Source organism: Branchiostoma floridae, unplaced genomic scaffold (genome assembly GCF_000003815.2).
Source record: "Branchiostoma floridae strain S238N-H82 unplaced genomic scaffold, Bfl_VNyyK Sc7u5tJ_1494, whole genome shotgun sequence".
NCBI lineage: Eukaryota > Metazoa > Chordata > Leptocardii > Amphioxiformes > Branchiostomatidae > Branchiostoma > Branchiostoma floridae.
Window position 1 is genome coordinate 130,514 of NW_023365729.1, and position 17,879 is coordinate 148,392.

General features: G+C 41.2%; 2 protein-coding genes across 4 annotated transcripts in view; one reads left to right on the plus strand and one right to left on the minus strand.

Moving 5' to 3' along the window:
* The first annotated feature begins 1,128 nt into the window (after window positions 1-1,128).
* LOC118407846 lies at window positions 1,129-11,951 on the plus strand. Of its 3 annotated transcripts, none has more exons than XM_035808388.1 (11): window positions 1,129-1,665; window positions 2,632-2,820; window positions 4,566-4,674; window positions 5,170-5,298; window positions 6,798-7,031; window positions 7,726-7,863; window positions 8,362-8,469; window positions 8,866-8,970; window positions 9,379-9,489; window positions 10,692-10,930; window positions 11,448-11,951. In XM_035808388.1, the coding sequence occupies exons 2-11, from the start codon at window positions 2,638-2,640 to the stop codon at window positions 11,631-11,633; spliced, it is 1,542 nt and encodes a 513-aa protein (XP_035664281.1). In that variant the 5' UTR covers window positions 1,129-1,665; window positions 2,632-2,637; the 3' UTR covers window positions 11,634-11,951. The 3 variants fall into 3 exon arrangements, with proteins under 3 accessions (XP_035664281.1, XP_035664279.1, XP_035664280.1); XM_035808386.1 differs by having other exon boundaries at window positions 1,131-1,662; window positions 2,629-2,820; window positions 6,750-7,031; XM_035808387.1 differs by having other exon boundaries at window positions 1,131-1,662; window positions 2,636-2,820; window positions 6,750-7,031.
* Window positions 11,952-14,005: 2,054 nt separating this feature from the next.
* Window positions 14,006-17,879, minus strand: part of LOC118407845 (serine/threonine-protein kinase PLK1-like) — a 13,893-nt gene continuing 10,019 nt past the window's right edge. Inside the window, exons 9-10 of the mRNA XM_035808384.1 lie at window positions 16,533-16,715; window positions 14,006-15,769 (exon numbers count right to left, since the gene is read on the minus strand). Of these exons, the coding sequence (XP_035664277.1) occupies window positions 15,563-15,769; window positions 16,533-16,715 (390 nt within the window). The 3' untranslated portion in view covers window positions 14,006-15,562. The remainder of the gene's footprint in view (window positions 15,770-16,532; window positions 16,716-17,879) is intronic.

Consider the following 17,879-nt stretch of genomic DNA (forward strand, 5'->3'; position numbering starts at 1 on the left):
ACAAAAGTTCCGCTACAGTACCAGGGGACTCCGCTGGGGGTAGCTCAAAAATTGACCTTGACCTTCGTCTTTCCACGGGCAACCCGCAATCATCCATAGCATCTTGTGTGATTTGGGCCAACGTATGCCAGGGTGATTGTTGAGTTCTTGACAGTCTTGTCACTGATGTGGAAATTGAGAGAGTCATGTTGTTTTTGTCTTCTGGCCCTCTAGCGTTCGTTAGCCGGTTGGACGAAACGATTTTAGAAAACGGTCGCCACTGTCAGGGGAGCACGCCCGAACATGTCAGATCACCTAGATCCCCAGCTCTGAGTTCACGAGATAAACTCATATGGTATGCTATCGTAGCTAGTGATAAGTTCTGAGGACTGTGATTCGGTTCCCTTTATTTGCTGAGAGGGGAGGGTGGGCCGGGTTCCTATCTTTGAGTAATCTCTTAGGCCTGGGTCACATTTCCAAGCCGGGGCCCGGCCGGGATGTTCTAAGAAACGAAACTTCAATTTGTATACCTGGAAAAATATATAAATTATGCCCTTGAATCTTATTTTGACATTTTGTGTATTTTGATGTCTTTCATATCATTTTTTTCGCTCCTGATAGCTGCCCGGTCGGGCCCCGTTTTTTAAATGTTTACCAAACTCATGCCTAGTCGGATAGTAATAGGGGACTTTGGCAAAGTTAGGAATAAAAGCCCAGTAGGAGTTAATTGGCCTATATAGGAGTAAACTGGCCGGCCGGCTGGATAGACTGCAAAAGACTGACTGAAACCCCATGTCAACATATCCCCAGGCCGAATTCTTCTCTCTTTTTTATCCAGCTGACACGTCTGCTTGGAGAGTAGCTTTAAACACCATTTCACAAGTTCTGTAGATAACAATACAGCCTGACCTTTTCCTAACAATCGCGTCCGTTTGGTCTGCTTGGCGGGAGGATTCGAGTCCCGCTGGGCCGCTTTTACAGGTCCCAAAAGTCAGTGACGCCTTTTTGTCACCACCAAAAAACTTTGACGCTACCAAAGCAACTCAAGTCTCTTCGAATTCCAAGAACTCCGGTCGTCCATAGCCTAAACCAGAGCCATGTTGACCGTTCCGAGCCTATACGCTAACTGAAGAGATTCGGCCGCAAGCTGCATTACGTTTGAGAAAACTTTAAGAAAATAGCGAAATGTACGTGATCTGGAATCGTTTCCACCGGCAGCTTATTAATGCCGCTTAATCTCTTGGTTTGAGAGAGGGCTGAAAGTGCCCGGAGTTGGTCCACTGTGCGGTGGGGAAGAATAGAATCACATCAGCTTCACTGAAGACAAAAAGATTCTTTGTGTCGGCTGTGAATGTGATGCGGTTGAATCACCATGACTGCGCAGGCTGAATCTGTTGCATGTGGACTGACTTCCCTTTCTGCAGTGTTCATCACGGGACTCTCACAGAGCGTTCGTGAGATGTACGAATCTGTGTGAGAGGGTTCGGAATGTGAAAGGCTGTCAGTTTTGGAAGTACGAATCCGGTACGAATGAGCTACCCTTCTAATCTACTACAGCTGACATTCTGTCGTCAGACCTACATCCATGGATTGCTTACGGATTATCAGTTCACCCCGATGACATTCTCAACAGACTTCTATTCTGTGGCTGGAATTTGAACAAACACTGCCTCAGAGTTACAGGTTTGTACCTCTAAATTTTACATTCTGTACGACATTAAATAGAGTAACGGGGGAGGTAACGGTAATGAAGATATACATGGCCCAGAAACGGTTTCTGATATTATGATGTAGAATCATAGACGTCTGATGATGTTTGTGTATGATATAGAAAAAGAATTATCGTTGTAACGGAGCCTACTGGTAGAGATTAAGCCATGACATAATGGTTAGCACTGCATGTGCAAAACCAGGCAGTGTTTTTGCATTTCTGAACACATAGATTCATCAGCGAGTTGCATGTTTGGCTTTGTTGTCCAGTCGACTGTCGTGACCAGTTCACGGTCACCATAAGGGCGCCGTTCGCGTCCTTTGTAGTACGGATGTCCAAGGAATGGTGACTTATGCCAACTGGTCACCCAAAGGCATCCAACGGGCCATCCGCATTTTCTTTGTTATAGATTCCTCAAGGGCCCCTTTGATGAAACTGAACAATGTTTGTCAGTGTATATGAAATGTGGTACGACAAACAACGTTAGTACTATTAGGCTCAGGAGCGTGTTTTTTTTCCCAGTCAGTCTAAATTATCGCAAGGCTAATACATTGGTGAAATTCTCTTTTGGGGCCACTGGCAGAAAGATGACAGCAGTTTCAAACTTCTCAACTTTACAAAAAACTGTTTTTCAATGTACATTCTTTGCATTTTTAACTGTACTGTTATGTTTTTGAAAGCCATTTTATATCGGATTAAACACCCCAGTGCCTTTTCCAATGGACTTGGAAGGGAGGCGTGTATTCATATATTAGTGTTGTTAGTACAATCTTTGCGACGATTTCTTCCTTTATTGGAAGTCATCACTCCCCGGGGTGGGGGGTGGGGGCAAAGCAGGTGGACGGTTGCGTTTACAAGTCCCCCCACCAATACTTAAGACAGCAACAAAAATATCTACGAATAAACAATTGTACACAATGATTTATTGACAATATTGCTTTCCAGTGATGGAGAAGAAACCCCCTGCTCACGTGGACAGACCGCCAGACTTACCCGGCTGTGTGACGACAAAGGAAGAGGAGAGTTACCTGGAAGTGGAGCAGGTGTACCGGTACGTCACAACAGGGAGCCTGTACAGGACACTGTCAGGAGTCAGCCGTCAGTCTACAAGGTCTCTACATCTGGGACAGGTACTGTTTACATCTCAATATTGTATGTAACGTTATAGCGTGGAGTCTGGACTAGATGACGTGTAGTTTGTACTAGATCAAGTACTAAGTAGTCTGTTATAACGCTTTGGTCTATATTATACATTGTATTCTCTGTCAATATTGTGCCATGCCTAATCGCCAGGCATATTTACCGGTGGCATAAGATAGTTGGCAGGCTGAATAAGGTTCTAAACTAGAACTATGCGGCTCTATGTCTTTTTTTTTACTGAGGGATGACTGCGGTGCGATAGATGTCGGTTAGCTGAGGTCCACTCTACTACATACGTACCGGTGGCATAACGAGAGAGAAACGAGTCAGCGCCGTGAGAACCAATTATAGAAAGCCTTGTATCCAGTCGTATTATAGCTCCAGAGTCTCTTCGGTCTTCTCCGAAAATGATGATGTGGTACTCTGGCCAAGGAATGTAGCTGACCAAGGAGTGTCATTTGCCACCGGTGGCCCTGTCTTTGAGAATGGTTTGTTCCTGCTGGACTGGGTCGAAATTCGGCCCAGATGGCGGGAATTGTGTAACATTAAGCATTGGAGACTTCCAGGATGACAAAGGTTTGGCACGGGGCCAAGGTCCCAATGCCATACGAATGAAAAGAATATACATTAAACTTTGCACAGAATTAGCGAGAAACTCGCCATAAGAAATAAAACAAGTACCGTTAGACGCCACACATTTGCTATACACGTTTTTAACGTCCTTGATGAAAGTCATCGGCATGACAAAAAAATACTCAAACACACCTGGGTTAGCCAGCATCCGTCCTTCCGTCCTTTGGCGGAATTTTGACGCTGGGGATGGACAGAAAAAAGGTATCAATTGAACCAATCTGATTCTATCAGCAAAATTTGCCCCTCAAAATTGAGAATAGAAATTGCGTTTCAGGGGGTCTAGATTTCATATTTTTCCTGGGGAGCGCGCCCCCGGACCCCCCATAGGAACGTTGCCCCTTCGACAGGATTTCCAATGCGGACGGAAAAAATTCAAACTGGCTAGAACACTACTCAAACATCTAAAATTCCCATTCATCATGCATAAAGTCACGCTGCAAATGTCACCCCACCAGGACACAAAATATTTGATTGACAGGCGTAGTAATAGTTAATCCCCCTCCTACCAGAGACCTTGAATAGGCTCAAGCTAGAGGTCCATTGGACAACGTTGGATTTCCACCCTTCCACCAAAGCATGGAAAATTCTTTTGGTGTGTGTGTGACCACCTATCCACAGTGATCAATTTCCATAAGGCACTTGAGAGATCACTTTAAAAAGGATTGGCTGTTAAGCTAACGTTATTGCACAAAATTGGTACCAGCATTGTAACACCCTACATGATGTACAGTAATGTTATAACGTTATGATAATCTTTATTGCAAACTCATGCCCGAAGGCTAATTGCAAAAATACATGTAACTGTTATCAAAGTACAATGATGATAATGATACAATAACAAAGTTGACATTAAGTGAAAAAAGGATCATCAACTAGTGATACTTCTAATCTAAAATGAATGCTATTGGGTTTGATTTCTTTTCTGTAACGTAACCCACAAATAATGTGCTAAACGAGGAAACAGACATCCAGACAAGAAGGAAAATGAACTAAGTCAAAGTTGTAAATTGACACTCAAAGTTACAAATTGGTCATAATTGTCACCAAGGTTCTCAGAGTCTGTTTTTGATAAAATTGATCATCCTGTCATTATTTCCTGCAGGACTCAGATGTATCAGAAAGCAGAGAGAGGTGGTCGTGGCGAGCTGTGGTGGTGGGCGTGGTGGCCTTCGTGCTGGCCATTACACTCGCCCTGGCACTCAACTTCTCGGGTACGTCACAACAAACATCGACAACAGTGTCTAATCTATTTATGATGTTGGGAGGATGTGAGGAATCAATTTAGCAACTGACATCCTGAGAGGAGGTTATCTTTTATGGTTCTGTGCCCTGGGTCCAGAAAAAGGATCCTAAGATCCCCACATAAGAAGAGGTGAATGTAAGAGAACTACTTATGCATCATCATTAATCCTCAAGATGATACATCATTTCAGATGTCCACATTTTGATAAGGCCTTGACAACACTGTTTTTCACAGCTGGTCATACCCTGTGCTACCCTGTGGAGATTTCTGTCTTCATATCAACTATCATTAGGTTTTAGATACATACAAAAATAATGCAAATTAGGTTAAATCTCAAGAGGGGTAACTGATAATGAATGAAAACAATGCTATTTCAAAGAGTCTCATGTAACATCCTTGGTCTACGAGTTTTAGGTTGCCTCCTCCAAAAATATACTCATTTTGTTTTCTCTTTACTACTCAGTGCCCACTGGCTCTTCTGACCAGGTTGAAGAAGAGGGTGATGGGATACGTGAAGAGTTACCCCCCAAGGAGCAGAAGCCAGGGACAACAGAGCAGCACATGCTCAGGGCTACCCAGGAGTCAAGAACAGGTCTGGGATGGTGCTTTTCCCTAATCTCCAAGCAGATCCTACAGTGCCATAAGATAGTATCAAAGCTGGCCAAGGAGTGTAGCCAGTCAAGGGAGTCAAACGGGCACTTGATACTATACATTACGCACCGTGGATCTGGTTCGAGATTAGCTTTTCCCTCTGTGGTTGCCAGTGAAATCTTCCAGTGATTGTTCCAACTATTTAGATCTCTACCGGACTCCTGCCTGGCTGAATAGTAGAATAGTAATAGGGGAATTTGTTCAAGTTAGGAATAAAAGTCTAGTAGGAGTTAATTGGCCTAGGAGTTACAGTAAATGCAGAGACTTTCGTGGTGGTTTAATGTTCGAGGTTTTCGCGGTGGCCGCTTCACCGTGAACTTAAAACCACCGCAAACATTTTTCCATGGCAGTCAGAGACTACAGTGCATGTTGCTACCGTAAAAAAAGTCTTTTTCCCCGCTACCGCCTACCGCGAAATGAAATCCCTGGGAATTATAAAATAATGCATTTACAGTAACTGACCAGCCTGCTAGCAGGATAGACTGCAAAACACTGACTGAAAACCCATAGTAACTACTTTGTCCCTATTTGGCCAAATTCATCTTTTTTATCCAACTGACATGTCTGCCTGGAGACTAACCTTACCAACCATGACAAATTTATCTGTTTCACTTAAGACAAGGAGGTTATATTCTGAATATAACCTCCTTGCTTAAGATTTATAGCTTATACTATCCTGGGAGACCCTCACACCTCTGGCTATCAATGTTGTCTCAATTGGGCTATAAATTACTTGGTTTCTCACTGGCAGCTGATAAGAGTGACACCAGTAGCTGAAAACTATTAACACATGCTGTCTGGGGACCACCTCTGTTTATCTAAGGATTACAAGGCATGGTGTATGAGTTTGTGACTTATCTCCAAGCAGATGTAGATAGCTGCTTAGATCTCTACACACAGACCTGCTGTGTAAGGATTTGGTTCAGTCTTGAATGGTTGAAAAGGTGCACTAGTAAAAAAAAAAAACATTTTGTCTACATGCAGAAATATCATTGAGTTGTGTATTGTCAAAATTATAAACTGTTCATTTTTCTGTAGAACCTTTGACACTAAGTTGCCCTTGTCTGCTGTTGGTAAATACAGTCAAACATTGCACAACTTTATCACTTCGCCCTTATGTTGGTACATACGTACGTATATAACTATCTAATGTTACAAGTGTAAAAAAAATAAATACATAACGTAAAGGTTTTTAAAAACAAATAAAATCCAACACGAAACAATCACTTCCATTTCGACCGCATCCGTCCCAAAGATCAGTATGTGCCACTTGGCATGAATGTGGATTGAATTTCTAATAAAGTGACCAATAGATAGGATTAAGAATTTCATAAGGGATCATCCTTTGGGTTACTACATGTAACGTTATATCTTATCACATGATACATGCAGGTTTGTCTGCTGAAACCTCAACATCTCCAACCAATCACCTCACTACAGATGTCACCACTCAGCCAACCAGTGTTACAGAGGAGACAACTTCAACTGTCACGACCAGCTCAACAGTAGACACGACCAGCTCAACACAGTCCGTCACACCAGCACCCACCTCCCCACCCACCAGTACCACCAGCAGTGCTGCTGTGACCACATCCCTACAGCATGTCAGCCCTACAGTAGCAGTCATTGAGCTGTCCACTCTAGCGTCATCCACACAACCAGTCTTTACAGAAAGTAGGTGGGATATGCTTACATTTCAAAACAGTTTGAATCAAATCTGATGACATTTTGTTAATAGATGCAACTGTATATTAGTAATGTCACAACTTGATTTAACATGCCTGGTAAGTTATTTAAATTATTGATTATGTCAGAGATTCGTAAATATATTCGTAAATCAGAAGATTCCAACAGAGAATTCATGAAATGTTGTCTGTAGACAAAGTTTAACAGCATGTTTGAATTAGATTCTATGTAGAATTACTAGTATTACTATCTTTATAGTACCTGGACAGTACCCCTGTGCTGATGTACTATTATTACCTACAGGAGGGTACATACTGTACGGAGGTCCTGGACAGTACCCCTGTGCTGATGTACTATTATTACCTACAGGAGGGTACATACTGTTCGGTGGTCCTGGACAGTACCTCTGTGCTGATGTACTAACTATTATTACCTACAGGAGGGTACATACTGTACGGAGGTCCTGGACAGTACCCCTGTGCTGATGTACTATTATACCTACAGGAGGGTACATACTGTATGGAGGTCCTGGACAGTACCCCTGCGCTGATGTTGTCAGTATTATTACCTACAGGAGGGTACATACTGTACGGAGGTCCTGGACAGTACCCCTGTACGGTGCTCCTGGACAGTACCCCTGTGCTGATGTACTGTTATTATACAGTAGTATTATTACCTACAGGAGGGTACATACTGTACGGAGGTCCTGGACAGTACCCCTGTGCTGATGCAGACAGGACAGCTGCTGTCATCCCTGTGTACCAGGTGTGCGATGGAACACCTGACTGTCCTGATGGCAGCGATGAACAGGAAATGCTGTGTAAGGCCAACCTTTGGATGTAAAGAGGTCACATTTCCCACTCCCCTTAACCTGAATACTAACTGAAAATAACCAGGACTAATGACCTCCTGACATTAGTCCTTGAACCAAGGACCCTATTAAAGTCATACCTGCTTGCCACAACTATTATTTAAACATACCCTACGCATTGTAAAGAAACAAAGTTACTTGGAGAACGCATGGGGTTGTTGAACTCTAGTTTTTGATTAGATGAAATCAATCATCTGTTGAAGAACAAAAGATGAAATAGAAAGAATACATTGCACTTCATTCCCATTACAATAATTTCTAACCAGCCACAAAACTAGTACATGTAGTCTGTGTGACACAAACTCTGCTGTCCAGGGCTGTAACTCAGGGAGGCCGGCAAATGTTGGGTGGGCTGCTATAAGCGAGATATAATCAGGCTACAAAACAGGCATCTTGACATTGATCAATCTCTATTTAATGTGAGCAGTTATGTTCTTCGTATTCCAGGCCCTCCCTTGGCGTGTTGGTCAGTGTTGAAGCCTATCCGAAATGCCCAGGACTGTGACAACAGAGTACACTGTAGTGATGGCAAAGATGAGGATCCTGAAAGATGTGGTACTTCATTTTTTTTGTTTATTTGTATAGCAATTGTTTTGTAAACCACCGTAGAAGTGTAAAGTAATAATATTTCATCAAAAGCTCAGTATTTTCAGGAGGAAGTGCATTGAAGAAAGTTTTTATAGCAATAATTGTTTTAACGTAAAATGATCTTTTGCCTGAAGTCCAACATTATTGCAGTGATCATTTATCTGCCACCATCTTTCCCAAAGAGTTAACTAGAGGAAAATCTGTGTACATGTAACTAATATACTCAATTTTGATTAAAAGTAGAACCACACAGAACCTCTGAAAGAGTAGAGAAATCTAATTAATGTAACATTACCACAGGTTGTTGAAAAGATATGTGAAATTATCAATTGAAAGTGCTCAACATTTGTTCTCTAATCTCAGCACCATTTCAGTGTGTGGATGGAAGTCGGCTGGTTCCTCGGTACTGGAAGTGTGACGGTACTGCCCAGTGTCCAGATGGGAGTGATGAAGACCCAGCGATGTGCAGTGAGTGTGGTTTGGCATTATCTACAATGATGAAAAGAACCATCAACTGGCCTAATCTCAAATGTAAAACAACTTCACTACTAAGGTATTTGCTGATCTGTATGAATACAAAAGTATCAAACTGTGCAATGTCTCTCTAAAGGTTTAAGCTAGTTTTAAAGCAGTGAGTACATGGATTGTAATGTATAGTTTTTTGTGGTCTATGTTTTATTTGTAATTTGAGTTGTCTCAAGCCCACAATGTCTTTACTGAATAAAAACCATTGATAAAACAAAGATACCTTTTGCTGTCTTTTTATGTTTTGAGCATTTTGTATTGGCTTATCCATTAAACCTGGGTCCATTCCAGATAGGTACATGTACATCGTATAATACTTTGGCCTGCTGCACCTGTCTGTCTGTCTCACAGGACCATTCAGTTGTGCTCGTCAGCAGCGCGACTCCTCTGTCCCGTTTTTCCGAACCTGTGACGGTTTGATGGACTGTGATGACGGGAGTGACGAGTGGGCACCGCACTGCAGTAAGTATGGAAACATCAACAACATTTAGTGTCCATTATATACCTGTCAGCAGTGGTGAGCTTCTAAAACATTAGCCTTGACTATACTCTCTACCACCACTAGAATCTGAGAACAGCCAGCTTGTATAGGGGGTGAGTTCCTTAGAAGACTTCATAACCCCACGCTGCCTCCTCTGTTGGGTCAGTAATAGTCCTCATTCACAGCTTAGCAAGAGAAGCTACTTCTGACTGTCAGACAGCTGGGAGAGGAACGAGGTGCTGATCTAGTCCCTTTTATGTAATGCTAGTTTACCTTTATTCACGGGGTAACCTTTATCCGTTGTATATAAAATCGGAGTATTTAGGGATATTGAGTCTACAAACGGCTGTTTCAGACTGGAATGCTATAAGAAATATTGCAATTTCAAACCAACGTCCGCCGACTAGATTCTCCTAAATATCTTGTTTTTAAAAACAACGGATATAGGTTACCATGTGGATAAAGGTGAACTACTGTTACCCGGTAAACTTCAACTGGCTTATGTTAATTGTGGTGACCTTGAATACTGTCCACATAGAGCAGATTTTACTCCCTCGCGTTGTCTTCTTGCGTAGCTTTGGCCGTATAGAGAAAATTAAACCTGACATTTGAGATTGTCTGTTGTTGCAGGTGTGTGTAATATCGGCTGGATGGAACACCAGGGCCTGTGTTACCTGTTCTATGTGTACGGTGTTCTCTGTTGTTGCAGGTGTGTGTGATATTGGCTGGATGGAACACCAGGGCCTGTGTTACCTGTTCTATGTGTACGGTGTTCTCTGTTGTTGCAGGTGTGTGTGATATTGGCTGGATGGCACACCAGGGCCTGTGTTACCTGTTCTATGTGTACGGTGTTCTCTGTTGTTGCAGGTGTGTGTGATATTGGCTGGATGGCACACCAGGGCCTGTGTTACCTGTTCTATGTGTACGGTGTTCTCTGTTGTTGCAGGTGTGTGTGATATTGGCTGGATGGCACACCAGGGCCTGTGTTACCTGTTCTATGTGTACGGTGTTCTCTGTTGTTGCAGGTGTGTGTGATATTGGCTGGATGGAACACCAGGGCCTGTGTTACCTGTTCTATGTGTACGGTGTTCTCTGTTGTTGCAGGTGTGTGTGATATTGGCTGGATGGAACACCAGGGCCTGTGTTACCTGTTCTATGTGTAAAGTGTTCTCTGTTGTTGCAGGTGTGTGTGATATCGGCTGGATGGAACACCAGGGCCTGTGTTTCCTGTTCTATGTGTACGGTGAGCTGCCCTGGGCCGTGGCACGAGACGCCTGTCAGACGTTCAGCCCCGGTGCGGACCTACTGGTGGTGGACAAACCGGAGGTCATCAACTTCGTCAGCAAAACTATCAGGAGTCTGGACCCCAGGTGGAAGAAGGGGAAAGGGTTCCGGTGGTGGATAGGGTTCCAAGGGCAAACTGTGAGTACTGAAATTCAGAAGGGTTTCTAAACCACTATATGTAGCAATCCCTACAGGTTAAGCATTTAATGTAATCCTGTAAATTGTTGGTGCAAGGTTCTTGCCAGCGCCCGTCCTTCTGTCCTTTGACAGAATTTTGTTGCTGCTGGGACGGACACAAACTTTGCCCTTCCCATCTTCTGTGATGGACAAAAATCAGCATATAAAGATATCAATTCACAAAGAGTCTACCAGCAAAATTTGCTCAAAGTAAAGGAAATAGCATTTCAGAGGGTCTAAATTTCAGCATTTTCCTGATGAGCATACCTCAAAACCCCCCTTGGATCCTTGCACCTTCAACAGGATTTCCATTCAAAATCCAGGGGACGGTGAAAAATTTCAGGCTGGCTAGAACTTTTTTTGTGACATACGTAACTGTTTTCTGAAGTTGCTTTTATCATTTGTTATAGTCTAATATCTGACACCATAGTTGTACTTTATCAACTTGAATTATTTATGGTTATTGTTTTGACTACAGGGAGGGAAAGACTACGCATGGTTGGATGGGACGTCCGTGTCACCGTCAGCAGCACTACAGAACGGTCGCTGTGGAACGTTAAAGTTTCCGGGAGGAAGCAAGCCACATCAGTACGCTGGGGAAACGTGTGAAATCAAATTGAACTTTGTATGCAGGACTCTACCAAGACAAGTCAAGAGGAATTGAGAATTGATATTACAGGTAAACCTGTACAAGTACCTGTACATCTGAATCAGGGCACATAGTGGCCAGTTTTTGTGGTCCCTTAGATTTTTCCATTGACACAAGCATCAAGTTTATAGTGACTGTGATTACCTGTCTGCATTTTATCGGTTCCCTAAGTAGTATTCTGATGCAGATTTGATTAAAAGTATTTTGTACACAACAAAACTGGTTTTAAAGATATCAGTTACTGTAAATGCAGAAATGTTTGCGGTGGATTAATGTTCGTAGTTTTTGCGGTAACCACTTCACCGCGAACTTAAAACCCGGATGATTGCGAACATTTTTGTACTATAGTATTAGACTGCAGTCTATAGTGTTACCGCAAACTTAAAGCCACCGCAAAAAGTCCTTTCTGCTGCTACCGCGAAATTAAATCCCCGTGAAGTTAAATGCATTTACAGTATACCATGTTCTGAAAAGATAGAAGACGACTTAGTGATTATCATGGGGAGGGGGGTGTTGACACATATACCTCTATTTGTGCTAGGACTTTTTATTTCTTTATAAGTTATAGCTTAACTAAAGCACAGCTGGTCTCTACAAGCTTTGCATAAATATTCAGCAAAACATGTATTTCTTTATCATAATGGTAAAATGGCATTAAGTATGTTGTGCTAGCTAAAGTAAAGTTATTGTAAAGAGAAACCCCCCACAAACCATTTATACTGACATATTTATATTGACAACACAATGAGCAAATTGTGGCAAAAGTACAATTTTAATAGAAATAACCCTATAATCTATGAACATAAAATAATTTTTGCTGACGATTCTTTATTTTGCTGCAATAAAGATGACTTAAAGCTCAGACTATGGTTAAAAATCATCTTTATTACACACAAGATGAATACATACATGTATATATTACAAGCTAAAAACCTAGGACAGCCCTTTGTCTAGATCTGTTCTCCAGGAGGGCGCAAGGTATTAAAAAGAAGTACAGTGACAAATTAAAATCGTTTAAAAACATTAACGTCACATTTCATAACATTTTTGGCCCAGATACATCATAAAATTTAGACCCAGATACAAACTAGTTTCTGTAGATAAACAGTCCTGAAGTAGTCCCAAGTAGGTGTGTTTCGGGCACAGTAGATAGCATAGGATGCACAGAGTGCGCACTTTCCCAGTCTACTTTTAAGATGTCTCACTTCACGGTCTTTGTAGCTGACCGGACAGAGTGACTTCAGCTTTGCAGTGTTCTCGCCGTTAATCCAACCTCTACTCCCTACTTCAACTGTAACAAGGCTAGCCCTGTAACTACTGTGCGAGTTTATTTCATTGATCAGACATTCGTATTTGGCCATTTTTCTGTCCTCGGCGTGCTGTGCATTCTGATCAAATGGGACGGTAAGTTCAACCAAGTTCAGTGTTTGTTGTACAGGATCCTGAATGGTGATGTCTGGTACCAGTGAAGTCGGCAGGATGTCTGGAGGGACTGTTGTGTGCGTTCCCCCTTCGATGAAGTCCTGGCTCAGATCGCACCTGATTATGGTCTGTGGGTTTGCTTTGGCGTGCCACATTTTGAGGGTGGTGACCAGTTCCCTAAGGACACTGTTATGTCGCCAGGTGTACCTGTCTTTAAGGGCTACTGGGCACATGTTGAGGACATGACACAGAGTCTGTCGTCCTTGGCAGAGTGGACACTTGGGTGACAACATTTTCCCCCATCTAACTAGATTGTCACGTGTTGGGAGCCAGTTTAACATTCCGTTTAGGGCAAATTCAAACACTCTGCGGGGAGTGTTGCACAAATGTATATGTACTAGTTTTACTTGTAGAAACAGCCACTTTGTTGTCTGTGTGTATATATTGCAATTATATTGTATCCTTTTGAATAAAAATAGTACAAAAAATAAACCCAGGGGGATAAATTGTTGTTATTGTAGATGTGTATCTTCTGGAGAAACAGTGTCACACTCTGATGGCTTCCCTATTACATCAGTCATAGCTAATATCCTGGTCTTTTCTGTTGCATTGCCATTGTAGTTTTATATAGGACACCAGTTTAGGAAGTTTTCTGGGCTCACTTCCAGTCATGTAAAGGGGCAAAGTATGACAGGATTTCTACATTTAGTACTAGTGTAGGGTAGCCTTGCACTAGCCTCCTTCACCAGCCTCTGTGGGCATTGGCATAAGTTTTTTTTGAGTGATGGGGGAGGGCGATTTTCAACCAGGAATTTATCCTGAAGCTCCCCTTTACACAGGGATGCTAGCTTTATGTCACCATCCAAAATAGTGACATAAAGTGAAAAAAGCAAACCCTTGCAGCTTGTTGCAGGCGCAGGGAATTAAAGCAGCCAGTTTGGCAACTGAAATAATAAAACAATAGGTCCATAATTTGATTTATTGTTCATCTAATACTAGCATATATCATTCATACATCCACAAATGTTTGGTTACCTAAAGTTTGTACATTTCATCAAACTTACAAAACAAGTGTCCTCATAACAGAAAAATTCCTAAAATTTACAGGAATACATGTTCTGACAGAATATTTCAAGTAAATAAAAAAACAACATCTGTAGTGGAAAAGTATACACAAAGGATTTTAATAAAGCATTGTGTTGGAGTGAAGTATGAAAATTTAAAATTAAATGTGACAAGGTGAGGTTGACAGTTTCTTGTGTAAAAGAAAAATTAAACCTAATACGTCTTATTACATACATTGTAGTATGTGTCCTATAAACATGGCAGCACAAAATCTGCAGCACAAAATGTCCCGAAACAAAAGTCCAGCTTGCAAAACATTACAGCAAGATGAACATTACACTTTACTCATCTATGTTTCACTCATCCAAACACTCTAAAACAGACTATTTGTTTAAAAATACACATGAACACTGACCCTTTGATATTACAGAACAAGTAAGTTCAAGTATGGCACATAGTATGATGTAGGTTAGAAATGTACAAATTCAGTGTTCTGGGCTGTAGTTGAAGTTTAGTCATTGCACCAAGGTATTTCCACACAAATAGCTTTTTTTGCCAGTCACACAGCTGGAAAATTGGTCGGTCAACAAGTCTCTAAATTACATTTTCGTGAGTAATACACCCTGTGCTCTTGATCACCATGCAAATTTTTAGAGATGCCTGCAGGTCTGATCCCAATGTAATGTGATAGAGAAGATTTTGATGTGAAAAATGTTGTTGAGTCCTGCAACTTTTTAATTTTGTGACCTGGTAATGCATCAGAAGCTTGTTGACTGTTTGACAAGCATTCTAGACTACAAGAGCACTCAAAATTTTTCGTCAGTCTTTCAAAACAAAGGCATTGTTCCCCAATACTGCAGCAGTTTGTGATTGAGAGACTAAAAACATGACATTCCATATTGCTGGTTAAATGTCATGAGCCTACAGATTTATTCATACGGATAAATCAACAGAACTAATCTATCTGCTATCTTCATGCGAATATTGTACAGTTCAGCTTTGAGGACTTCATCATAGTAAATACAACAAAGAATGCAATATTGAAACTTGAAAAAAAAAACTGACAAAACTCAAGAAAACAGTTAATCTACAAATACACATCAACAAGAGGACATATTTCAATAATACATCATTTATCAACCTGGAAGTACATTATAACTAGCATGTTCATTACCAAGAAAAGGTCCTCTAGCATGTTTATTACCAAGAAAAGGTCCTTAGCTAAAAAGACACTAAGGACATTGTCCCTAGAATTTCTCTTGATCTTCTTAGTGACAAACGAGATGCTAACTTCCCCCTAAAATGCTACATCTTCTAGTGTTTCATCAAATTCAAAGTAGATTTTTAAAAAGATGCCATCAATGTATAAATTTGTCAACAGCAATTGCAAAATTCCTGTGCATTTCAGTATATGGCAGTTAAAGTAAAGTGAAGGCTACAGTTCTGTACTAACTAAGTTATGTTGCAGTTTTCACGCGGCCAGAGCCGGACTTGGATGCGATAAGCCTGTCCACCATGGTGCGAGCGTAGCGTAGGCGAGTGAAGAGCTCCTTGCTGCATCCCTGTTCTTCGATCAGGGACAGGCGGAAGGTCCGAGAGTTACGCTTTTCGTCGATGTAGGTGACTGCGCCCATGAGGGGGCACAGGATGATCTTGGTGTGATCCTGTAGAGGTATCAATGAAAAAATAAAAGTTGTGAACTGTTGTTGTTTCCAGTCAAAAAAGGAAAAGCATTTATAGATAGCAATTATTGTCATACTTTAGACTGCCTAAGACAAAAAAAAAAGAATCTGTGTGATATCACTATTAACCTGATGGAATTATTCTTTGATCCCAAACTTAGGGGCAATAGAGAAAATAGATTTCCCTTCCCCCATAGGGGATGGAAACATAAAAATAGCCAACGTGCTATGAATAATATAATGAAATAATGCCTTATTTTACTTTCAAAGTCTATGAAAAGTGTATCAATAAGGATCAGTATGATATGTCGCAAGTCTTGCTACTAACCTAAATAAAGGCACAAAGGAATGATCCCTTAACATAGAAATACTTTTTTCTGCATACCAGTGCAGGTAACATTAAAGCACCAGACAAATTCTACCTGCACCACTCTGAATTTAGGAAGTGTGGATGACTAAAATTGTTCAGGAACCATTGCTAGTTTTTTCTTTTATACTTTATAATTATAGGTGGTAACGGTCAATGCAGCTAATAACAATCCATATACACCTACACCATATGACACTTATGTATAAAACCCAGTACATGGACCAGTGCAGGTTTGGTGCAGGTAGATACCAGAAATACCTGCACAACTCCAATTTTACCTGCACTAACCTGCATATGTAGGTGGTATTTCAAGCCCTGTGAATTTTTGTGTAACAACATGTGTTGAAACAGTAAACTGTTGGAAAAGTCTCCTACCTGGAAGAAGTTGATCTGTAGGGTCCCACTGCTGAGGTGAAGCACGATGGCGCTACGCGTGCGGAACCACATCCGGAGGAACGGCAGCCGCGCCATCTCCTGCACCTCGCGGGGGGCGATGTTCGCTCCCGCCTTCAGCAAGTGTTCGCTCATGTAGTTGCGGAAGTATTTCAGTAGGGTTACCTAGGGAGAATGGACAATTGTGAGTGCAAACTTGTCTTATCATAAAATACATAGTTTATCAATTATCATCAAGTTATCAGATTTTACATGGATTCAAAAGGAAACCCTAAGAATTTCTTACAATTCAATTGGGAATCATCAGGTACAAATCAACCCCATTCATCAAACAACTCCATATAAATATAATAGTCTGCTAGTCACATGCAACTATGTGTTATGTATGTTGTCACCGTTGGACAAGTAGTCCATGGGCCAGGACCCGAAATTGACGATATTTGTACCACTGAGAGGGACCAGAGCTACCATGCATTTTTTTAATCTGCAATAACCAAAGTTTATTTTAATCCATGATAACAAGCTTTTATGTACAGCTTTCTTGTTGTAATCACGTGACCAAGTGACGTTATCCAAACGGATCTCTCAGATTGACACTATGCTGAAAGGAACGCGTAGAAATATCAAACATCAATATTTTGAAATAAAAATTCATAGGTTGGTAGAACCAGTCACTACAACCACCGAAATATTCTTCCTTTTTTAATATCTAGCTTTGATAGAAAATTATGAGTCCTAAAATCAGATTTTTTTGGAGATTTTCTCATAAAAAATATATAGTCTACTTTCCAATATCGTACATTTCTTCACATTACCTATGGGGCCTTGCCTGATGATTTAGACTTACTGTGCATACCATTCGCTGCATATCAAACTTTGAATGGTATAAATCCGTCCATGCAATCCGGAGATATAAATGTGTGAAGGATGACACATCTGCCAGCTTGTAAGTGACAATATCGTTGCTAAAGCCGTTGCTAAGGCCGTTGCTATGGAGGTTTCAGATCGTACTCCACAACAAAACTGATACACAGAACTAATTTTTCTGTAGTATTTTGCTCTGATTACCTCAGTAGAAGTGTACAGAATAGTGTTGACATGTTTAGCATTTAACAGATGCAGAAATATGTTTTTATACGTTGTTTCCTTCAGAATCATTAGCAAAACTGTTGCTAAGGCCGTTGCTATGGGGATACTCGGTCATGTTTCAAGCAAAGAACAGCATAGAATCAAATTTTAAACACTCCTATTTTGCTCCTGTCATCTTGTAAATCACGCAAAACTGTGAAAAATGTCATAATTGATGGCAAGTGTTCATTGGGGCTCTAC

Coding starts and splice junctions, on each gene's coding strand:
- LOC118407846 (XM_035808386.1), top strand. CDS start 2,638: ATGGAGAAGAAACCCCCTGCTCACGTGGACAGACCGCCAGACTTACCC. Junction 4,675..5,169: donor CCTGGCACTCAACTTCTCGG/GTACGTCACAAC, acceptor TTTACTACTCAG/TGCCCACTGGCTCTTCTGAC. Junction 8,470..8,865: donor TGAGGATCCTGAAAGATGTG/GTACTTCATTTT, acceptor CTCTAATCTCAG/CACCATTTCAGTGTGTGGAT.